This window comes from Pseudophryne corroboree, chromosome 3, assembly GCF_028390025.1.
Source record: "Pseudophryne corroboree isolate aPseCor3 chromosome 3, aPseCor3.hap2, whole genome shotgun sequence".
Classification (NCBI taxonomy): domain Eukaryota; kingdom Metazoa; phylum Chordata; class Amphibia; order Anura; family Myobatrachidae; genus Pseudophryne; species Pseudophryne corroboree.
In genome coordinates this window covers 794213964-794239949 of record NC_086446.1, presented here as the reverse complement: position 1 = coordinate 794239949, position 25986 = coordinate 794213964, and the positions used below count along the sequence as shown (strand labels likewise).

The 25986-nt window shown below is 45.7% G+C and overlaps 1 protein-coding gene across 1 annotated transcript in view; it reads left to right on the top strand.

Moving 5' to 3' along the window:
- Nucleotides 1-25986, top strand: part of LOC135056898 (VPS10 domain-containing receptor SorCS3-like) — a 1027710-nt gene that overhangs the window by 980136 nt on the left and 21588 nt on the right. The window contains 3 exon segments of the mRNA XM_063962650.1: nucleotides 7083-7195; nucleotides 21237-21368; nucleotides 23855-23954. Coding sequence (XP_063818720.1) covers nucleotides 7083-7195; nucleotides 21237-21368; nucleotides 23855-23954 — 345 coding nt within the window.

Here is a 25986-nt window from a genome sequence, read left to right as displayed (position 1 = left end):
GCATAAGTACAGGTGCTGAGAATTGCATACAGTATTGTGCAGATCCCATACACACAACATAAGTACAGGTGCTGAGAATTGCATACAGTGCTGTGCAGATCCCATACACACAACATAAGTACAGGTGCTGAGAATTGCATACAGTGCTGTGCAGATCCCATACACACAACATAAGTACAGGTGCTGTGAATTGCAACTCAGTGCTGTGCAGATCCCATACACACAGCATAAGTACAGGTGCTGAGAATTGCATACAGTGCTGTGCAGATCCCATACACACAGCATAAGTACAGGTGCTGAGAATTGCATACAGTACTGTGCAGATCCCATACACACAGCATAAGTACAGGTGCTGAGAATTGCATACAGTGCTGTGCAGATCCCATACACACAGCATAAGTACAGGTGCTGAGAATTGCATACAATGCTGTGCAGATCCCATACACACAGCATAAGTACAGGCGCTGAGAATTGCATACAGTGCTGTGCAGATCCCATACAGACAGCATAAGTACAGGTGCTGAGAATTGCATACAGTATTGTGCAGATCCCATACACACAACATAAGTACAGGTGCTGAGAATTGCATACAGTGCTGTGCAGATCCCATACACACAACATAAGTACAGGAGCTGAGAATTGCATACAGTGCTGTGCAGATCCCATACACACAACATAAGTACAGGTGCTGAGAATTGCACGCAGTGCTGTGCAGATCCCATACACACAGCATAAGTACAGGTGCTGTGAATTGCATTCAGTGCTGTGCAGATCCCATACACACAGCATAAGTACAGGTGCTGTGAATTGCATTCAGTGCTGTGCAGATCCCATACACACAGCATAAGTACAGGTGCTGAGAATTGCATACAGTACTGTGCAGATCCCATACACACAGCATAAGTGCAGGTGCTGAGAATTGCATACAGTGCTGTGCAGATCCCATACACACAGCATAAGTACAGGTGCTAAGAATTGCATACAATGCTGTGCAGATCCCATACACACAGCATAAGTACAGGCACTGAGAATTGCATACAGTGCTGTGCAGATCCCATACACACAGCATAAGTACAGGTGCTGAGAATTGCATGCGGTGCAGTGCAGCTCCCATACACACAGCATAAGTACAGGTGGTGAGAATTGCATACAGTGCTGTGTAGATCCCATACACAGCATAAGTACAGGTGCTGAGAATTGCATGCAGTGCTGTGTAGATTCCATACACACAGCATAAGTACAGGTGCTGAGAATTGCATGCAGTGCTGTGTAGATTCCATACACACAGCATAAGTACAGGTGCTGAGAATTGCATACAGTGCTGTCCAGATCCCATACACAGCATAAGTACAGGTGCGGAGAATTGCATGCAGTGCTGTGTAGATTCCATACACACAGCATAAGTACAGGTGCTGAGAATTGCATGCGGTGCAGTGCAGATCCCATACACACAGCATAAGTACAGGTGCTGAGAATTGCATGCAGTGCTGTGTAGATTCCATACACACAGCATAAGTACAGGTGCTGAGAATTGCATGCAGTGCTGTGTAGATTCCATACACACAGCATAAGTACAGGTGCTGAGAATTGCATGCAGTGCTGTGCAGATCCCATACACACAGCATTAGTACAGGTGCTGAGAATTGCATGCAGTGCTGTGTAGATTCCATACACACAGCATAAGTACAGGTGCTGAGAATTGCATGCAGTGCTGTGTAGATTCCATACACAAAGCATAAGTACAGGTGCTGAGAATTGCATACAGTGCTGTGCAGATCCCATACACACAGCATAAGTACAGGTGCGGAGAATTGCATGCAGTGCTGTGTAGATTCCATACACACAGCATAAGTACAGGTGCTGAGAATTGCATGCGGTGCAGTGCAGATCCCATACACACAGCATAAGTACAGGTGCTGAGAATTGCATGCAGTGCTGTGTAGATTCCATACACACAGCATAAGTACAGGTGCTGAGAATTGCATGCAGTGCTGTGTAGATTCCATACACACAGCATAAGTACAGGTGCTGAGAATTGCATGCAGTGCTGTGCAGATCCCATACACACAGCATTAGTACAGGTGCTGAGAATTGCATGCAGTGCTGTGTAGATCCCATACACACAGCATTAGTACAGGTGCTGAGAATTGCATGCAGTGCTGTGTAGATTCCATACACACAGCATAAGTACAGGTGCTGAGAATTGCATGCAGTGCTGTGTAGATTCCATACACACAGCATAAGTACAGGTGCTGAGAATTGCATACAGTGCTGTGCAGATCCCATACACACAGCATAAGTACAGGTGCTGAGAATTGCATACAGTGCAGTGCAGATCCCATACACACAGCATAAGTACAGGTGCTGAGAATTGCATACAGTGCAGTGCAGATCCCATACACACAGCATAAGTACAGGTGCTGAGAATTGCATACAGTGCTGTGCAGATCCCATACACACAGCATAAGTACAGGTGCTGAGAATTGCATACAGTGCAGTGCAGATCCCATATACACAGCATAAGTACAGGTGCTGAGAATTGCATACAGTGCTGTGCAGATCCCATACACACAGCATAAGTACAGGTGCTGAGAATTGCATACAGTGCTGTGCAGATCCCATACACACAGCATAAGTACAGGTGCTGAGAATTGCATACAGTGCTGTGCAGATCCCATACAAACAGCATAAGTACAGGCGCTGAGAATTGCATACAGTATTGTGCAGATCCCATACACACAACATAAGTACAGGTGCTGAGAATTGCATACAGTATTGTGCAGATCCCATACACACAACATTAGTACAGGTGCTGAGAATTGCATACAGTGCTGTGCAGATCCCATACACACAACATAAGTACAGGTGCTGAGAATTGCATACAGTGCTGTGCAGATCCCATACACACAACATAAGTACAGGTGCTGTGAATTGCATACAGTATTGTGCAGATCCCATACACACAACATAAGTACAGGTGCTGAGAATTGCATACAGTGCTGTGCAGATCCCATACACACAACATAAGTACAGGTGCTGAGAATTGCATACAGTGCTGTGCAGATCCCATACACACAACATAAGTACAGGTGCTGAGAATTGCACGCAGTGCTGTGCAGATCCCATACACACAGCATAAGTACAGGTGCTGTGAATTGCATTCAGTGCTGTGCAGATCCCATACAAACAGCATAAGTACAGGTGCTGAGAATTGCATACAGTGCTTTGCAGATCCCATACACACAGCATAAGTACAGGTGCGGAGAATTGCATACAGTGCTGTGCAGATCCCATACACACAGCATAAGTACAGGTGCTGAGAATTGCATACAGTGCTGTGCAGATCCCATACACACAGCATAAGTACAGGTGCTGAGAATTGCATACAGTGCTGTGCAGATCCCATACAGACAGCATAAGTACAGGTGCTGAGAATTGCATACAGTGCTGTGTAGATTCCATACACACAGCATAAGTACAGGTGCTGAGAATTGCATACAGTACTGTGCAGATCCCATACACACAGCATAAGTACAGGTGCTGAGAATTGCATACAGTATTGTGCAGATCCCATACACACAACATAAGTACAGGTGCTGAGAATTGCATACAGTGCTGTGCAGATCCCATACACACAACATAAGTACAGGTGCTGAGAATTGCATACAGTGCTGTGCAGATCCCATACACACAACATAAGTACAGGTGCTGTGAATTGCAACTCAGTGCTGTGCAGATCCCATACACACAGCATAAGTACAGGTGCTGAGAATTGCATACAGTGCTGTGCAGATCCCATACACACAGCATAAGTACAGGTGCTGAGAATTGCATACAGTACTGTGCAGATCCCATACACACAGCATAAGTACAGGTGCTGAGAATTGCATACAGTGCTGTGCAGATCCCATACACACAGCATAAGTACAGGTGCTGAGAATTGCATACAATGCTGTGCAGATCCCATACACACAGCATAAGTACAGGCGCTGAGAATTGCATACAGTGCTGTGCAGATCCCATACAGACAGCATAAGTACAGGTGCTGAGAATTGCATACAGTATTGTGCAGATCCCATACACACAACATAAGTACAGGTGCTGAGAATTGCATACAGTGCTGTGCAGATCCCATACACACAACATAAGTACAGGAGCTGAGAATTGCATACAGTGCTGTGCAGATCCCATACACACAACATAAGTACAGGTGCTGAGAATTGCACGCAGTGCTGTGCAGATCCCATACACACAGCATAAGTACAGGTGCTGTGAATTGCATTCAGTGCTGTGCAGATCCCATACACACAGCATAAGTACAGGTGCTGTGAATTGCATTCAGTGCTGTGCAGATCCCATACACACAGCATAAGTACAGGTGCTGAGAATTGCATACAGTACTGTGCAGATCCCATACACACAGCATAAGTGCAGGTGCTGAGAATTGCATACAGTGCTGTGCAGATCCCATACACACAGCATAAGTACAGGTGCTAAGAATTGCATACAATGCTGTGCAGATCCCATACACACAGCATAAGTACAGGCACTGAGAATTGCATACAGTGCTGTGCAGATCCCATACACACAGCATAAGTACAGGTGCTGAGAATTGCATGCGGTGCAGTGCAGCTCCCATACACACAGCATAAGTACAGGTGGTGAGAATTGCATACAGTGCTGTGTAGATCCCATACACAGCATAAGTACAGGTGCTGAGAATTGCATGCAGTGCTGTGTAGATTCCATACACACAGCATAAGTACAGGTGCTGAGAATTGCATGCGGTGCAGTGCAGATCCCATACACACAGCATAAGTACAGGTGCTGAGAATTGCATACAGTGCTGTCCAGATCCCATACACAGCATAAGTACAGGTGCGGAGAATTGCATGCAGTGCTGTGTAGATTCCATACACACAGCATAAGTACAGGTGCTGAGAATTGCATGCGGTGCAGTGCAGATCCCATACACACAGCATAAGTACAGGTGCTGAGAATTGCATGCAGTGCTGTGTAGATTCCATACACACAGCATAAGTACAGGTGCTGAGAATTGCATGCAGTGCTGTGTAGATTCCATACACACAGCATAAGTACAGGTGCTGAGAATTGCATGCAGTGCTGTGCAGATCCCATACACACAGCATTAGTACAGGTGCTGAGAATTGCATGCAGTGCTGTGTAGATTCCATACACACAGCATAAGTACAGGTGCTGAGAATTGCATGCAGTGCTGTGTAGATTCCATACACACAGCATAAGTACAGGTGCTGAGAATTGCATGCAGTGCTGTGCAGATCCCATACACACAGCATAAGTACAGGTGCTGAGAATTGCATGCAGTGCAGATTCCATACACACAGCATAAGTACAGGTGCGGTGAATTGCATGCAGTGCTGTGTAGATTCCATACACACAGCATAAGTACAGGTGCTGAGAATTGCATGCAGTGCTGTGTAGATTCCATACACACAGCATAAGTACAGGTGCTGAGAATTGCATACAGTGCTGTGTAGATTCCATACACACAGCATAAGTACAGGTGCTGAGAATTGCATGCGGTGCAGTGCAGATCCCATACACACAGCATAAGTACAGGTGCTGAGAATTGCATGCAGTGCTGTGCAGATCCCATACACACAGCATAAGTACAGGTGCTGAGAATTGCATGCAGTGCAGTGTAGATCCCATACACACAGCATAAGTACAGGTGCTGAGAATTGCATGCAGTGCAGTGTAGATCCCATACACACAGCATAAGTACAGGTGCTGAGAATTGCATGCAGTGCAGTGCAGATCCCATACACGCAGCATAAGTACAGGTGCTGAGAATTGCATGCAGTGCTGTGCAGATCCCATACACGCAGCATAAGTACAGGTGCTGAGAATTGCATGCAGTGCTGTGTAGATTCCATACACACAGCATAAGTACAGGTGCTGAGAATTGCATGCAGTGCTGTGCAGATCCCATACACACAGCATAAGTACAGGTGCTGAGAATTGCATGCAGTGCAGTGCAGATCCCATACACACAGCATAAGTACAGGTGCTGGGAATTGCATACAGTGCTGTGCAGATCCCATACACACAGCATAAGTACAGGTGCTGGGAATTGCATACAGTGCTGTGCAGATCCCATACACGCAGCATAAGTACAGGTGCTGAGAATTGCATACAGTGCAGTGCAGATCCCATACACACAGCATAAGTACAGGTGCTGAGAATTGCATGCAGTGCAGTGTAGATCCCATACACGCAGCATAAGTACAGGTGCTGAGAATTGCATACAGTGCTGTGTAGATCCCATACACGCAGCATAAGTACAGGTGCTGAGAATTGCATACAGTGCAGTGCAGATCCCATACACACAGCATAAGTACAGGTGCTGAGAATTGCATGCAGTGCAGTGTAGATCCCATACACGCAGCATAAGTACAGGTGCTGAGAATTGCATGCAGTGCAGTGTAGATCCCATACACGCAGCATAAGTACAGGTGCTGAGAATTGCATGCAGTGTAGTGCAGATTATGTACACAGTGTATCTTATCCACAAAATCAATAACAATTACACTTGGTAATAATGATACATATAAAAGGACACAGAAACATACTTGTAAACACTCCAAATATACGTTTCATTCTGTAAATCTGGTTATTCCTGACATGTAGGACATAGTAAAAAAAAAAATGTCATAAACTCTGTTCTTTTAGACCCAGAATGTCCTGGCGAGCTCGCCATCTGTTCTGTAGGGAACATCAGTAGACGGAGCTCCGTGCTCAATGTCATTAGCCAATTGGTGACAATGTTAATTTAAAAAGCCATTAACTGTCTGCAACTGCTCCGCGGGCCAAAAGCAACCTGATTATAACCTCCAGCTAATGAATATCTACTTTAATAACCAAAATCATTTAAGCCCCGCTGCATGAGGTGAGGCTGTTCCCTTTACTAAGCTTTGCAAAACATATAAAAAAAAATCCCCCTGGCCACCGCGGGCGTTCAGCGAAGACAAAACTCTGAATACAAAAAAACTGATGTGGAGGGAATTGATACAAAGTATCTTTTAATGGTTTTGTTGCAGAATATTTCCAGTCGCAGCTGCTGTCATTTTCTCCAAACCTGGATTTTCACAACCCCGACATCCCTGAGTGGAGACAAGACATAAGCCGGCTCGTTAAGAAGGCTCTGATACAGGTAGGCATTAATCGTGGCAGCTGAGGTCTGCGTGGAAAACGCTGTACGCTGCAGGGCATGGAGGATTATAACAATCGCAGACATAGAGAGAAATGTATCATGCATCATCGTCACACTGGGGATGGGACAGGACAACACTTGCCCCTTGCTGCAGCTGTGGAGTCCGGCCCATATTATACAATATATTGTGATTTTTGTACAGCACTGTAGTCAAAATGTGTCCTCATTCACCTAGTGTCTATACCCCAGAAGGCGCAGGACACCTAGCGCATCTAGGCTGCTCCAGGATAAGTATCGTACGGTCTCTTTCTTTAAATTTAGTGTCTTATTCACATTGCAGGGGCAGTGAAACACCACCCACAGTGTACCAGTGTCACTGGGCTGCGGCTGTAACCGCACAGGAATTAGTTTTAAACACGTACATATTCATAGCCAGATAAAGGTGGATACTGTACCCTGAGCCTCCTCTATCAGGCCCCCCACCCCCGGCCAGAGCACACTGACATCACTAGCTCTCCCTCTTGTGCAGCAGCAGAACCAGGCAGCCAAAATGTCAGCAGGACAGTATGCAATGCAGAGACTGTATATGAAACGGGACAAGGATAAATTGGTGCTACAGGTATAGTCTAACCAAAACTGAACTGGTGCAGCTGTCAGGTGGTACAGTGGGGAAACCTCTGTTGTTAGTGTATGGGAGAGGGTGCTGCTGACCTGCAGCCCCGGACGTGCAGTCTACCATGACAGGCTACAGCACTATTGAGCTGCTCTTTTTTTCTCATTGGTTTCCTCTTTGTGCCAGCTTCTGTGTGCATCTGCTGAAGTAGAAACAGGGATTAAAGGAGGATATATGATAAAAGTGGAGCAGAGATAACAGGACACAGTCACACACACAGGGCATTGTGAGGCTGATACCTGTGGTAAATATAAGCTTAGGCTCCAGCAGTATATATACAGCACTACACGCCACTCACTGTTAGCTATGTATGTTCCCAAGCAAGCACAGGGGCTAAATGAGAGAGAGAGAGAGAGAGAGAGAGAGAGAGAGAGGTAGGGAGTTTCAGATGGGATTACCTATGTTCACATTCCAGAGAGTGCTAAATCTGGCAGCACAGCAGCCCCCACAGAGAACTGTTGCCGCTGAAGAGAGTGGCGACGAGAGATGCGTGGGGGTAAGGGGGGGGGGGGGGGGGAGGTGTTATCTGGTAGTATTTACCTGAGCCTGAGCCTACTTTTTAATCATTTATATGAAGGGGGTCTGGGCCGTCTGGCCATACCTTCACCATGTTTGCCACGTTCCCTGGGGACCCGGCAGAGCTGTCGACGCCCCTGGCCGGTAATGGAGGGACGGCAGTAGATATCAGAGACATTAGTCATTTCTGTTCCCCGTTATTGTGTTTCCTTATCACTAAGCACATCAGTAACATATCATTTAGCTGTGCTGGTAAATATTTCTTAATTACATGGTCCTCTCAGGCCCTCTCTCCTCACCCTGGCCCAGATTTATCAAGCATTGGAGAGTGATAATTAGCACAGAGATAAAGTAGCAGCCAACCAGCTCCTAACTGTCATTTTTCAGAAACAGCCTGTGACATGACACTTAGGAGCTGATTGGTTGGTAATTTATCACTCTCCAAGGCTTGATAAATCTGGGATTATGTCTGAAGGAGGCTTTTGCAGTAGAGACTTAGGGTAAGAGGCACGTTGGTGCTTCTTGCATTCTGCGGTCTCCTCACAGGAACCCTTTTATCATGCAGCCCCCGGCAGCGCAGTGTTCCTCTCAGACTGCTGCAGAGAGGATCTGTGAACCTGCAATGTCTATGGGGGCAGAAGGCAGCGCAGTGCAGCGAGGGAAAGCAATGGAACATTTAGGGATTATATATTGTTGTCAGGTAAAACCGCTGTGTTTGCAGCATAATAGGCGAAAGTTAGTTGGCATCTGGGCTCTGCACCAGCCGATAGTTCCTGAGATAACACAGATTTAGCAGACTCCAAATATTTGATTTTTAATTCCATTATTTTGTCATCCGGTTTTGTATTTGGTTCTGCCAAAATGTTGTGACTAGTTTTGGTTTTGTATTTTTTCCAATAATAGACAAAAAGAACCTAAAATCACATATTCTGGGCCTTTTTTTGTTTTGTTCCTAGAGTATTATTAGCCTCAATAAAATTAAAATCCACTCATTTCCAGACCAGTTCACAGCTGACAATATTGTTTTCATCCGCTTTAGTCCAAAGGCTGCAGCGAGCTGGCTGGTTACTAAGAAACAGATTAGCGGCACAACACACGGCAGTTTATGGCACATCTATGAAACATTGTCACACAGCAAATGACACTGCGGAGTCACACCACTTATATGAACGCAGTGGGGTACGGCCTGCGTTGTCACAGTACTTGCATTATATGTATGCACAGTGGGGTACGGCCTGCGGAGTCACAGTATTTGTATGTAATGGATACACAGTGGGGTACACCACAAAAAAAATATGTTAAAGTTTTTACTTTTTTAAACTTTTTTTTTTTTACACTGGAGCGTATGGGCACTGGACAGCCACTTGTATGGACTTTATTGTCTCTGGACACAGCACAGCCACTTGAACCAGCAGAGTGCAGCGCAGCACACAGCAGCGTGCCTGAGAACAGAGTGAAATGGGGCCGAGTAACTGCCACGGATCCATTATATAGAATCCATTACCCACGAGCATCCGATGCTGGGAGTACAACGTTTTGCCTCGATCTGGAACCCGGGCCTGGTGGGAACACCCAAGCCCTGGCTCCAGTAGACTTGGATCCCGGAAATTCAGGCACGTTCAGATTTTCTAAAATCTGAACCGTTCATCTCTTCTGAGAGCTGTCAATTTGCATATCATAGTTGTCATCGGGTGCAGCTTCAGTGGAGGCGAGCTGGGGGGTGTTGCCTTAGAGGTGATTGGTGGATCAGGCACTCTTTGTACATGTTTATTGGTCTCTGTGTGTACTCTGTGTTTGTCTCATCATTACCGCCTAATACAAGGTTACAAGCAGTTTCTGAAAATAGTTTCCCTAACGATAACTTACTGACTGTGAGGTATGTCACACACAGTAACTTGTATTGCACAGAACTGACAGATGTTGCACACTCACTGCATTTTTTTGTTTTATACTTTGCAGATCTTTGTGTTATTATCACTGGCACTTGCTCCGTTTCTATCTTTTGTGTCATTTATGTAGCGAGTTGTCGTCACACATTTTGCCATTTTTGTCTGTGCCAGATTTAGACTTAATGCTTTGCGATATGGTACTACCCATAATCCTATCTGAGGATGCCTATGGTATTGCATTGCTGCTAATTCCTGATGCTCATCCTCAAACTTCTGCTGTAGGCAGCCCAGCTCATTGCACCCGGATGGGTGGTAAAATGTACTGTTAGGGTCCTTTCATGTATTACCTGTATTATCTTCAACACAGTGGCTCCTTCCTAGTCATTATCTCTGTCCAGTTTGTGGGTCCTTGGAGGGTCCACCAAGAGCTGTCTCAGGAATCACCTGCAAGATTCCCTAAACAACTTGTAGAAATGTAGACGCAGGTAACTGGGATAAGCCACTTGGTGCAGTTATTGGCTTGGCCACGATCTCAATAAGAGGTGGGTGGCATCTAACTCTCTCTGCACATCTTACATCTGCCCCACCTGCAGTGCACATGGTTTTGCCCATTAGCTAACAAATTTACTGCTGCGATCAGATCTGAGGGGGTAATTCCAAGTTGATCGCAGCAGGAAATTTTTTAGCAGTTGGGCAAAACCATGGGGGTCATTCCGAGTTGTTCGCTCGGTAAAAATCTTCGCATCGCAGCGATTTTCAGCTTAATGCGCATGCGCAATGTCCGCACTGCGACTGCGCCAAGTAAATTTGCTATGCAGTTAGGAATTTTACTCACGGCTTTTTCATCGTTCTGGCGATCGTAATGTGATTGACAGGAAATGGGTGTTACTGGGCGGAAACAGGCCGTTTTATGGGCGTGTGGGAAAAAACGCTACCGTTTCCGGAAAAAACGCAGGAGTGGCCGGAGAAACGGGGGAGTGTCTGGGCGAACGCTGGGTGTGTTTGTGACGTCAAACCAGGAACGACAAGCACTGAACTGATCGCAGATGCCGAGTAAGTCTGGAGTTACTCAGAAACTGCTACGAGGTGTGTAATCGCAATATTGCGAATACATCGTTCGCAATTTTAAGATGCTAAGATTCACTCCCAGTAGGCGGCGGCTTAGCATGAGCAAATCTACTAAAATCCGCTTGCGAGCGAACAACTCGGAATGACCCCCCATGTGCACTGCAGGGGGGGCAGATATAAAATTTGCAGAAAGAGTTAGATTTGGGTGGGTTATTTTATTTCTGTGCAGGGTAAATACTGGCTGCTTTATTTTTACACTGCAAATTAGATTGCAGATTGAAAACACCACACCCAAATCTAACTCTCTCTGCACATGTTATATCTGCCTCCCCTGCAGTGCACATGGTTTTGCCCAACTGCTAAAAAAATTCCTGCTGCGATCAACTTGGAATTACCCCCTGAACTAGGGGGGTAATTCATACCTTATCGTAGCAGCAAATTTGTAAATACCTCACCCCAACCAGACCACCTCATGTATCAGCTTTAACGTCTCCAGTGTCTTCTAAAATATCTTTTATAGTTTAAGTCTTACATTAGCCAATGAGAGCGAGAGAACATCAGGAAACTTTTGATTGTATTTGATACTTTTGGGCAGTGACCCCGCAATCGCCCCCCACCCCCAGCACACCTAGTATATGGAAACGTGGAGTTTATGGATCGGGGTGGAAAACGCTGCGCACCCTCCAGCAAATCATGGAACAGCTGTGTAAATGCTTTCTATCCTTCCACGTCCTACATATCCGTCAGTACCCTGATCTGCACTTACAGTAGGAAGGTTATTCAGCTCTTCCCATCAGCAGACCTGTGCACCCCATAACCCGCACCGCACACCTATGTGCTTGGCACATAGAGGACTGACAAGCATGCAGAGTGCCGCCGGGTGATACGGTCGCAATTCAAATGCAATCGCATCGCAGACCTGGCAAACAAAGGAAGTCCTCCTGCATACGCTTATTTGATGTCACTCGGCTGCCCCGAAAACTGTCGCCCCCGTTTTTGCTGCCAGGCCTTTGCAACGCCACAACGCTGCCCCCAAATGCCACGCAATACATGTGCCTGTCAATCAAGCAAAGGCGTTCGCATCACTGCAGTGCAACGCAATCGCATTTCCTGGCCCGCGCACATGCAGTATGTGCCTTGCACGTGCACACTGGCCCGAAAATCAGAAAATGCAATGGCATCACTGATGCGTTCAGTGCTGAATGAGGCCCAAAATGCGTTTGCATAGAAGTAAGAAGTCATGTCTGCTGCTGCGGCTTAACCCTGTGAGGCTCGCTAATGATCAGCCCTGTGACCCTCATACTAACAGTGCTGCTGGTATAGAGCTTTCTCCTTATACCACAGTGCCACATTATAAGGGAGACATTATAGAACTTTTTACAATCTTTCCCATTTGCCGGTGGCTTGTTACAGTGCCAGTAGGTAGGGCCGGCGTATTATATATTGTGTTATAAAGGAAGCATAACAATTCTGCTTGATAATTTAGGGCCTGAGAGTTTGTTCTGCTCCCATTAAATATTTCAATGATAAAATATTCTTTTTACAAACTCGGTGTTAATAGGATCCCCTCTGTAGGAAGCAGGGAAGTCTGGCGTCTCCACTTCACCTATCCGTGAAGTCTACCTTTCCCCCGTTAGTTTTCCTGAGTTTTTTCCTTTGTCCTTTATTTAATATTTTTGTGTTTTCTGTGTTCTCGTTTGTACTTTTTTTTTTTTAAGTCGCTCGTTATCTTAGGTCCTTAGAGTAACGTTATGGTAATTCTCTCTGGGATCAGAACGTTTCCTTATATTACATTTCACGCCTTCTCCTTCTAGTTAAAGCTTATTGTTTATTAAAAGTTATTGCTATAGCGCACACATATATTCTGCAGCACATTCCAGAGAGTATTTGTCCATTTACATCAGTCCCTGCCCTAGTGGAGCTTACACTCTATCTTCCCCGACACATGGACACACTCTAGGGTTTTTTTCTGTGGCAGGAGGCAAATAACCCACCACTATGTTTTTGGAAGAAAACCGAAACACTTGGAGGAAACTTACACAAATGCAAGGAGAACATAAAAACCCTACACAGATAGTGCATTGGTTGAAATTGAACCCATGACTCTAGTGTTGTGAGGCAGTAATACCAGTCACCTTGTCCTCTACTTATATATATATATCGATAGAGCAAATGAAATATTTATAACTAGGTCAACAGTGTCTAGGTCAACCACTATTGGTCGACAGTCATTAGGTTGACAGGGATGCTAGGTCGACAGGGTTTCTAGGTCAACATGTTCTAGGTCAAAAGGTCGACATGAGTTTTTTATGTTTTTTTGGTGTCGTTTTCTCCGTACAGTGACCGGGAACCCCAATTAGTGCACCGTGTCCCCTCGCATCGCACGCCATGCTTCGGGAAAGGTGCCTCGCTCCACTACCGCTGCGCTCGGCACAGGTTACCCTTCTCAATCGTAGTCCGTGTGGATAGTTAAGTATGAAAAAGTTCAAAAAAAGAAAAAAATTGTGAAAAACTCATGTCGACCTTTTGACCTGTCGACCTAGAAACCCTGTCGACCACTAGTGGTCGACCTAGATAGTGTCAACCTAGTTACTGTCGACCTAGAGACCGGATCCCGTTTTTATAGGCACTCCTTTGGCAGTAAGGACAGTGTAATGGTTAACATTACTGCCTCACAGCACTGAGGTCATGGGTTTGATTCCCACCATGGCCCTAACTGTGTGGAGTTTGTATATTCTCCCCGTACTTGCGTGGGTTTCCTCCGGGTACTCCGGTTTCCTCCCACAAGCCAAAATTATACTGGTAAGCTATTTGTCTCCCAACAAAAACAATAACTGTAACATGTAAGTGTACCTTCTAGTTACTCCTACCAACTCATACCACCAGAACCATCCCTTACATTCTCTACATTTGAGGTCCATGCCATACACCTCTTCCAACCAGTACATCTTAGAGTAGCTGTCATTTACCGCCCCACTGGCACTGCTTCCAAATTCATCGACAACTTGGCTTCCTCACTTCCTCTCTTCTGACATTCCCTCCATTATCCTGGGCGATTTCAACATCCCTATTGACATCCCCACACAATCCCCTGCCTCTAAACTCCTTAACCTCACCTCTTCACTTGGTCTCTCCCAGTGGACCTCCTCACCCTCCCATGTTAATGGGAGCTCACTGGATCTGGTCTTCACTCACCGCTGTGATATTTCTGATTTTTCCAACTCCCCATTTCCCCCCTCTGACCACCACCTGCTCTCCTTTAACCTATCTCTCTCGACTTCCCCATCTCTACCTCCTAAGGCTACCATCACTAAGCGTAACATTGAAGCTATTGACAGCACATTTCTTTCCTCCCTGTTTGACTCGCTTCTCTCTCCTATTCTCTCTCTCTCATGCCCTGAACAAGCCACTTCCACATACAATGCATCCCTCACTTCTGTTCTTGACTCTGTTGCTCCACCAACCACTATTCACCCTCGCAAATTAACACCTCAACCCTGGCACACCAAATGCACCAGATATCTGCAAAAATGCTCACGTACGGCTGAGCGACACTGGAGGAAATCACGCTCTAAGGCAGACTTCCTCCATTTCAAACTTATGCTCTCATCCTTCAGTGCTGCCCTTTCCCTCGCTAAACAATCATATTTCAAAATACTCATCTCCTCCCAGTCTTCCAACCCCCGGCGCCTCTTTGCCACTCTCAACTCACTCCTCTGCCCACCTCCACCTCGTCTCCCTTCCTCACTCTCTGCTCTTGAGTTTGCCACTTACTTCACATCCAAAATTGACTCCATACGTCAAGACATCACATCACATCACATCACACCAGACCATCAGTAACCAGCTTTCTCCCATCCCTTACCAACCCTCCCCATCCCTCGCACCTACTCTGACATCTTTCTCCCATGCATCTGTAGAGGAAGTCATGGCCCTCATTCGTTCCTGTCCCCTCACCACCTCCCCACTTGACCCTATCCCCTCCCGCCTCCTCCGCTACCTCTCTCCTTCTGCTTGTTCCCATCTTTCCCACCTTCTCAATCTATCCCTCTCATCAGGCACTGTCCCCTCTGCCTTCAAGCATGCACTCATCTCTCCTATTCTTAAAAAACCTACACTTGATCCAAACACTCTCTCCAACTACCGACCCATCTCTCTCCTCCCTTTTGCCTCCAAACTCCTTGAGCGTATTGTCTGCAACCGCCTTACTTCCTTTCTTTCCTCACACTCACTGCTTGACCCATTCCAGTCTGGCTTCCATCCTCTCCACTCCACTGAAACTGCCCTTACAAAAGTATGCAATGACCTCCATGCTGCTAAATCTAAGGGACACTACTCTCTACTTATTCTACTTGATCTCTCTGCTGCTTTTGACACTGTGGACCATCCTCTCCTACTGCAAATTCTTCACTCCATTGGTCTGCGTGACACTGCCCTCTCTTGGCTGTCCTCCTACCTTTCTGACCGTTCTTTCTCTGTCTCCTCTCATGACTCCACCTCCCCCTCACTTCCACTAACTGTAGGGGTACCCCAAGGTTCTGTCCTTGGTCCTCTTCTCTTTTCTCTCTATACGTCCTCACTAGGTAAGCTCATTAGTTCTTTTGGTTTCCAATATCATCTCTATGCTGATGACACCCAAATCTATCTTTCCTCTCCAGACCTCTCCCCTGCTCTCCTCACTCGTATCTCCAACTGTCTCTCTGCTATCTCTTCCTGGATGTCCCAGCGCTTTCTTAAACGTAACATGTCTAAGATCGAGTTGATCATCTTCCCTCCCTCCCGCATAACCTCACCTCCTACAATCTCATTATCTATTGATGGCACTACTATCTCCTCTAGCCCCCAAGTGCGCTCTCTTGGAGTAATCCTTGACTCCTCCCTCTCCTTCAAACCACACATTCAGAACCTCTCACAAACCTGCCATTTTCATCTAAAAAATATTTCCAGGATCAGACCCTTTCTGACCCAGGATGCTACTAAGATTCTTATCCACTCACTGGTCATCTCCAGACTGGACTACTGTAATCTGCTCCTGACTGGCATTCCTGACAAATACCTCTCTCCACTCCAATCTATCCTCAATGCTGCTGCCCGGCTCATCTTCCTCACCAAACGCTCTACGTCCACCTCTCCTCTCTTACTAGACCTCCACTGGCTCCCCTTCCCTTTCAGAATTCATTTCAAGCTTCTCACACTCACTTACAAAGCCCTCTCCCACTCCTCTCCCATCTACATCTCTGACCTTATCTCCCTTTACACTCCCACTCGTCCTCTTCGCTCTGCTAATGCACGCCGACTCTCCTGCCTACGGATTACTTCCTTCCACTCCTGCCTCCAAGATTTTTCACGTGCTGCACCACTTCTCTGGAATTCCCTACCTCTCCCCCTCAGACTCTCCACCTCTCTACAAAACTTCAAACGGGCTCTCAAGACCCACTTCTTCACCAAACCCAGCCAAATCTCATCCTAACCCTCTGTTCCACGTTCTCTATGGACCCCATCTGTGTCACCCCTGTCTGTCTACCCCTCCCCTTTAGAATGTAAGCTCTCACGAGCAGGGCCCTCTTCCCTCATGTGCTTATCCTTTCTTACTTTAATAATCTTCAACTGCACCAAATCCATCAGTCTTCTGCCACCTGATACTTATTCCAGTGTCATCTGCTGATGTAACTATGTTTATTTACCCTGTACTTGTCCTATACTGTCATCAACTGTAAGTTGCTGTTTTCCTGTTTGATTATTTATGTACTCTGTAATTGGGCACTGCGGAACCCTTGTGGCGCCATATAAATAAAGGATAATAATAATAATAATAATAATAATGTACATGGGCAGACTAGATGGACCAAGTGGTCCTTATCTGCCATCACATTCTATGTTTCCTTTTATGCTGTTTCAGCAATTTTACCACAAAATTTGCTGCTGCAGTTGCAGCCATGGAACTTAAGGCCGGTATTCAATTAGCGCCAATAATTTTTCTCCTGATAAAAAAACCAACAAAACAACGGCTGCAATTTTTGACCGATGGTCATTATTGGGCTATTCAATTAAAGTAAATTTTTTTGGGGGGAGAAAAATGTCCTGTTTTCATGAGAACACATGGGATCTAGAATAGGTATCCGGACCCATGTGTTATCGCTTCAAAGAGGACAGTTTATCAGTGATTATGCTTCAGGTGCCTGAGACACCCGAAGCATAATCCCAGATAAGTGGTGGGTATCGGGGCCAATTGAATAGCTCCCAGTGAATCATTAGTTGCGGTAAATTACCACAGCTAATCGAATACCGGCCCATGGGTTAATGTGCTACGTCGCCGGGCAGCCATGCGTGAAACCGCTCCCCGGAGCAGTGGGACGGAAATCTCAGACTTATTAAACAAAAGTTTACAAGTAGATGGACTGTTGGAAAATAAAAACATAAATATTTAGTTTTTTTCGTTTAATAATGCTTTATGCAAAGAATACTTTTTTAAAAATAATTTTATGTGTTGCCATTTCTAAATGTCAGTAACAGGAGAGGTGTTGCGGCAGCACAAGTAAAATGCACGGGCAAGCGTTCGCCAGGCAGTCATCCTGTAGGCAACTCTTTAATGTATAGAGTTAAAAAAAATATATACAAAATCCCGATCGCTGCCAAAATCTCCCCTTTGGTAACTCTGTCCGTTTCTATTTTTTCTGTTTTTTAGTTCTCAAGTGTCAAATGAAATATTTCGCCTTGGAAGTGGATTTTGTTTCTTGGAATCTCATTAAAGTACTTTACGGCAGCGTTTGCTACATGAAATGAGGTGTCGTAGCCGCCGCTGTTCATACGGTGCTACTGCCTGCACTCCGTCCTGACTCATTGCAGAAAGTGGCTAATCATTATTAATTCATTTCAGCCTTTGCAGCACCATGACTAACTGTGATTGACTCGTTCAGTTATAATATGGATGTCAGGCCTAATCTAATAAGACGTCCCTATGTAACTACCAATTAATTAGCGTCTGCTCACTGTAGAGTATTATGGAATATTTCATTTAAGGGTAAGCGGATGAGTGTTCAGCCTGGACCAGATTCCGCCTTGCTTCTGAGTCTCAGAGGCCCACGGCCGTCCGGACTCCTAAGGAATACGTCTGCTCTTACCCGTCCTGCTCTGCCTGCCAGGCTGAGGCCGGTTATGCGGATTCTGGGGTCAGACGCAAACCAGATTCGTAATCAGTACAATAATCAGAAACAATATTAACAACAAATTATTTTATACAATTAAAAGGTCTCACTTTTTATGTTTCCATGTTTTGTTTTGTTTTTGTCAAAGGTTTTGCAAATGTGCTTCATGAAGCTATGTAGAAGTTATTATTTATTGGATTTCAACTTGTGTTTTGAAACGTTTGCAAAAGCAAAGTACAATGCTGTGAAGATTATCTGTGTTCATTATAGAGTTTGGGATAAAGAAAAATAAAGAGGAGTAATGTTGCACCTGGACCATGTCGCAGTACAAGAGGTGGGGGTGGAGGGACACAGTTGTTATTTTTGCATGTAGGGCAAATACTGGCTGCTTTGCATGTAGCCCACAGACAACATGGGGGTCATTCCGAGTTGTTCGCTCGCTAGCTGTTTTTAGCGGCCGTGCAAACGCTATGCCGCCGCCCACTGGGAGTGTATTTTAGCTTAGCAGAAGTGCGAACGAAAGGATCGCAGAGCGGCAGCAAAGTTTTTTTGTGCAGTTTTAGAGTAGCTCAAAACCTACTCAGCGCTTGCGATCACTTCAGACTGTTCAGTTCCTGTTTTGATGTCAGGAACACGCCCTGCGTTCGGCCAGCCACGCGTTCTTCCTGGCACACCTGCATTTTTTTGATCACTCCCTGAAAACGGCCAGTTGACACCCAGAAACGCCCACTTCATGTCAATCACTCTGCGGTCAGCAGTGCGACTGAAAAGCTTCGCTAGACCCTGTGTGAAACGACATCGTTTGTTGTAATAGTATGTCGCGCGTGCGCATTGCGCCGCATACGCATGCGCAGAAGTGCCATTTTTTTGCCTCATCGCAGCACAGCGAACTAATGCAGCTAGCGATCAACTCGGGATGACCCCCCATATATCTTTTTTTTACACTGCAATGTAGATATGAGTTTGGACATGCCCCTATGTGACAGGTGCCGCCGATTCCTTAAACGTTCCCGTCCAATGGAGCAATTATCGGATCGGTGTGCACCCGTACATACTGAGCAATTCCTTGCTCTGTGTATACTATCCTTTGTTCTCTTGAAGGGGATTGGTCAGAACGGGTGCGCAGCTCATCAGCAACCGCCGGATATGACTGTTTGCAGAAGCGTTTGAAGTCATTTATCGGCTAACTATCCCGCATACTGTACATACTATGCAATTATTGGGCCAGTTATACAATATAGGCTGCTTGGTCTGATAATTGTGTTGTGCAGCGGTTCTCAAACTTTTTTGAATCACGGCGCCCCGGAGTATCAGAATTTATTTCACGGCGCCCCTAGGCCAAAAGTTTCTTAATGAGAAATTTTGAAAGAAATATTAAATTAAGTAAATTGTGTTTATATGTCCTCCTTAGGGTCAGTTATGGGGTATGGGTCGTTGGGTCGACACAACTTAGGTCGACAGTCATTAGGTCGACCACTATTGGTCGACATGCATCAGGTTGACAGGGTCACTAGGTTAACATGATCATTAGGTCGACATGTACTAGGTCGACGGGTCAAAAGGTCAACATGAGGTTTTTTTTTTACTTTTTTTGGTGTAGTTTTCTTTGTAAAGTGACTGGGAACCCCAATCAGTGCACTGTGTCCCCTCGCTTCGCTCGCCATGCTTCGGGCAAGGTGCCTCGCTCCGCTACCGCTGCACTCGGCACAGGTTACTGTTCCCAATCGTAGTCCGTGTGGATCGTAAAAGTATGAAAAAGTAAAAAACATTTAAAATAATGTGACCGTATCCCCAGTTATGTGGTGAGGGACAAGATTAGCGTCTGTTTGTCCACATAGTTTATGGGGAGCCATTTAATTTGCCATCTGTCGGGATCCCGACGGTCAGGATGCCGACGCCAGAATCCCGACAGACGGCAATGCTGCCAACCAGAATACCGGTGCACAGGGGCTATTTCCACTCGTGGGTGTCCACGATACCCATAGAGTGGGAATAGAACCTGTGGCATGTGCAGCTCGCCACCGAGCCTGCAGCGTTGCGAGCACAGCGAGCCCACAAGGGAACTCGTACCGCTCACCTTGTTACCGGCATCCCCCCCTGCGGGATTACGTATGTAATCCAGTGTATGATTGGCCGCCACCAGCAATGGTTTTGCCTATTACACTGACCACAAATAATTTGAATTGGTCCTGGACCACCAACCCAGGGCACCGCTGCAAGAGCCTCGCGGCAGCCCCAGTTTGAGAACCACTGGTGTAGTGTGCTATGTACCCAGCACTACCCTCTGCACAAGTTACTTCCAACCTGTGCAATTTAACTAACAAAGTGGGGTTACCTAAATTTATTAATATTATTCTTGTTGTTATTCTTATGAAATATTAATGTTTTTCCGGGTACGTGTTACATGTAATATTTTCTCCTAGCTTCTTCCATCTACTGTACATATACGCAGCTACATAGTATATATATATATATTTTTTTTTTTAATCCAAAATATTTTTGGAGAACCTCTTATTCATTCTCACAATGGTCCCACTTTAAGTTACAGTGTGAGCATTGCTGCGTTTTTGGGAGGTATTTGGAACATACTGCGTGTCAATCACTGAGAAAGTAGCGTTTCGGTTCCTACAGGCGCCAGATAATAAAGGAGATAGGAGCCGTCTCTGAACTATAACTGTGCAGCTGATTCATGCAATGATTTCTTTCCTCTGTTGCACGATTAATATTTTCTTTCTCGGTAATAATCCCAGGTCACCCATATCCTGGAGGAGCAGGTTTTGGTGGCGATGTTTCCCGGTCTCCCAACATCGGCGGAGCTTTACATATTGCCACCGAGAAACGTCAGTGAGAGGAGGAAAGGAAGCAAGGCCGACTTGGAACAGGTGAGTCGTCATTGTGTCACTGACCCTCACCTTTCTCCCAATGACAGCGGCTAATGTGAGTCAGACTGTCTCATCCTTGTAAAGGCTCATAAGTTCCGGAGAGGGTTCTTTTGTCCAGTATACAGCATTATGTAGAAGTGTCCTGGTGCCCGCAGCGGAAAAAGAATAGCCAGCCATCGGATGGGCTTTGGAAAGCTGCATCCGATAACTGGCAACCATCGGATTCCCGCAATTAAATGGAAAAAGTATTTCCATCACAGTTCACAGTTAAATTCCACTAACTACAATGATAGATACTGTATAGTAACATTTCTCTATGAAACCTCCTACATACAGTAATTCAGGGGTGAGTGTGTTTAGCATGTGCCTGGATGCTGTATTTTTCTTAGAACTAGGTAGCCTATTGTATTTTCTGCCTGGCACTAAGGAGCCCCTCTCTCCAAACTCATTATAAACACATCACAATTGTCATTCATTTTTAATGTTCTGTGCGGGACGCTATTCACTGAATTGTGAGTGTACCGCATCCTCCGTATGAAGTAAAGGTCACACTGTACATCCAGCTTGTTATTAAATGCCAGCAGCCCTGTATTTTCACAGTGTGCGGAGACAACGGGCACATTCTAGGCAAATGCAAAACCTGTACATGTATAAAGCCTGGCAGATTTCTGTCACTTTCTTAAAGCCACACTCACTCACCTGGAAGGTGTATGCATTGCATACTGTATCATATAGATGTGGTCACACAATGGGGGTGATTCAGACCTGATCACTGGGCAGCGATTTTTGAAGCCCTGCAATCGGATAGTCGCCACCTACGTGGGGAGGGGGGGGGGGTGTATTTTAGCTGTGCAAGTGTGCAATCCATACTTACCGACTTTTTGGCTGCTCTCTCCGGGAGAGAGCAGCCAGGTCGGCTCGGCAGGGGGGCGGGCTGCGATGTGAGTGCAGAGGGGGGCGGGCCGGTGGCGTGACACAGGCGGGCCGGGGGCGTGGCGGAGGTGGGCCGGGGGCGTGACTACGGGATCGTCCCGTGTAAGCCCCGCCCCCACTGGGTAATGCCGGTTCAACAAGAATCGCGTCATCGCCTGCCTGGACCGCCCACTTTACTCGCTAAGTGGGCGGCCGGGCAGGGGGGGACCCCTGTAATCGGGAGACTTGCCTGCTCTTCCGGGGGGCCAGGAGGGTCACCCGATTTTCGGGAGCCTCCCGGCCATTCCGGGAGAGTAGGCAAGTCTGGTGCAATCGCATGTGTAGCAGAGCTGTACAAACTGATTTGGTGCAGTCTCTGCGCAGCCCAGGACTTACTCAGCCGCTGCGATCACATCAGCCTGTCCGGAACCGGAACTGACATTAGGAACCCGCCTTGCAAACGCTTGAACACGCCTGCATTTTTCCAAACGCTTCCAGAAAACGCTCAGTTGCTACCCACAAATGCCCTCTTCTTGTCAATCTCCTTGCGATCGCCCATGCAGCCGCTTTTTTCGCACAATCCCGCCACTGGTCGGCGATTCCCGTTGCTGCGGTCTGACGCGCCTTCGCATTGCGGTGCATACACATGCGCAGTTCAGATCTGATCGCAGGCTGTGAGAAAACGCAGCCTAGTGATCAGGTCTGAATTAGGCCCAATGTTTGAGGAAGGGTCACAACCCCCGGGATGAGTTCTTAGGGATTTAGAAGCACCAAGTCGCCCCACTAAAATAGCCCTGGAAATGCTGCAAGCAGGAGGCTCCGTCTGGTGGAATAAAGCTGCCTGGTGCTGCACAGGACAGCAGGACGGAACTTACTCTGCTATCAGGACTATGGGCCTAATTCAAGGTTGATTGCAAAACAAAATTTTCCTCTAATGGGCAAAACCATGTGCACTGCAGGTGGGGCAGATGTAACATGTGCAGAGAGAGTTAGATTTGGATGGGTTATATTGTTTCTGTGCAGGGTAAATACTGGCTACTTTATTTTTACACTGCAATTTAGATTTCAGTTTGAATACACCCCACCCAAATCTAACTCTCTCTGCACATGTTACTTCTGCCCCACCTGCAGTGCACATGGTTTTGCCCATTAGAGGAACATTTTGTTTTGCAATCAACCTTGAATTAGGCCCTATATCCACTGGATGGAGAAAATAAATCAGTTTACAGTTTTTCTCCTTAATAGGAATATTTATCAAAATTATTTTTACTAAAATAATGTGAAAAAGGGTGTTTTCACACCCCTTTCACATTACAGAATGGTAGTATCACCGGAATGTACTAAAGGGCAATTGGAGGAGAATTATCAAAATTCTCCTCCAAGCCCTTAAATTCATATTCCAGATCACAGCTCACATACTTGTAGTGGGAAATACGTTATGCCGGAAGTTACGAAAAATAAATAAATAATAATAATAATTCTATGGCGTACTTACTGTTCTATTTATGTCATTATTAGTTCTACTTGTGGGTGAACCTGCCCTCACTGATGCTTTGTGTTCTTTGTCCCTGCAGATTGTAGAATCTCTGTTTAGTGCCCTCAATCAAAATCTCATCATGTTTGAGCTGAAGCCGGGGGTGCAGATATTTGTGTATGTCACCCAGCTTACTTTGGGTAAGTCTGCCAAGAACTGTGTTACACTTTATCAGACTGGACATACCGTATGACTCGGGGGGTCAGGAAAAGGGCACAATCAAATGTCTGTATAAAACACGTCTGTGGAGATCAGCGTTTATTGCGCATTTGTCCCAAATGAAGGACCATGTACTGATCTGTCATTCAGTCAGTTTGTATCAGTTATTCCTCTCCCACGTGTGTATGTATCAGTAATTCTCCTCCCACGTGTGTATGTACAGTATAAGTTATTCCTCTCCCACGTGTGTATGTACAGTGTCAGTTATTCCTCTCCCACTTGTGTATGTGTCAGTCATTCCCCTCCCACTTGTGTATGTATCAGTTATTCCCCTCCCACTTGTGTAGGTTTCAGTTATTCCCCTCCCACTTGTGTATGTATCAGTTATTCCCCTCCCACTTGTGTAGGTTTCAGTTATTCCCCTCCCACTTGTGTATGTATCAGTTATTCTCCTCTCACTTGTGTATGTATCAGTTATTCCTCTCCCACTTGTGTATGTATCAGTTATTCTCCTCTCACTTGTGTATGTATCAGTTATTCCTCTCCCACTTGTGTGTATCAGTTATTCTCCTCCCACTTGTGTATGTATCAGTTATTCCTCTCCCACTTCTGTATGTATCAGTTATTCTCCTCCCACTTGTGTATGTATCAGTTATTCCTCTCCCACTTGTGTATGTATCAGTTATTCTCCTCCCACGTGTGTATGTATCAGTTATTCCCCTCCCACTTGTGTATGTATCAGTTATTCTCCTCTCACTTGTGTATGTATCAGTTATTCCTCTCCCACTTGTGTATGTATCAGTTATTCTCCTCCCACTTGTGTATGTATCAGTTATTCTCCTCCCACTTGTGTATGTATCAGTTATTCTCCTCCCACTTGTGTATGTATCAGTTATTCCTCTCCCACTTGTGCATATATCAGTTATTCTCCTCCACTTGTGTATGTATCAGTTATTCTCCTCCCACGTGTGTATGTATCAGTTATTCCTCTCCCACTTGTGTATGTATCAGTTATTCTCCTCCCACTTGTGTATGTATCAGTTATTCTCCTCCCACTTGTGTATGTATCAGTTATTCTCCTCCCACTTGTGTATGTATCAGTTATTCCTCTCCCACTTGTGTATGTATCAGTTATTCTCCTCCCACTTGTGTATGTATCAGTTATTCTCCTCCCACTTGTGTGTGTATCAGTTATTCTCCTCCCACTTATGTATGTATCAGTTATTCTCCCCCCACTTGTGTATGTATCAGTTATTCTCCTCCCACTTGTGTATGTATCAGTTATTCCTCTCCCACTTGTGTATGTATCAGTTATTCTCCTCCCACGTGTGTATGTATCAGTTATTCCCCTCCCACTTGTGTAGGTTTCAGTTATTCTCCTCTCACTTGTGTATGTATCAGTTATTCCTCTCCCACTTGTGTAGGTTTCAGTTATTCTCCTCTCACTTGTGTATGTATCAGTTATTCTCCTCCCACTTGTGTATGTATCAGTTATTCCTCTCCCACTTGTGTATGTATCAGTTATTCTCCTCCCACGTGTGTATGTATCAGTTATTCCCCTCCCACTTGTGTAGGTTTCAGTTATTCTCCTCTCACTTGTGTATGTATCAGTTATTCCTCTCCCACTTGTGTAGGTTTCAGTTATTCTCCTCTCACTTGTGTATGTATCAGTTATTCCTCTCCCACGTGTGTATGTATCAGTTATTCCTCTCCCACTTGTGTATGTATCAGTTATTCTCCTCCCACTTGTGTATGTATCAGTTATTCTCCTCCCACTTGTGTATGTATCAGTTATTCTCCTCCCACGTGTGTATGTATCAGTTATTCCCCTCCCACTTGTGTAGGTTTCAGTTATTCTCCTCTCACTTGTGTATGTATCAGTTATTCCTCTCCCACTTGTGTATGTATCAGTTATTCCTCTCCCACTTGTGTATGTATCAGTTATTCTCCTCCCACGTGTGTATATATCAGTTATTCCTCTCCCACTTGTGTATGTATCAGTTATTCTCCTAT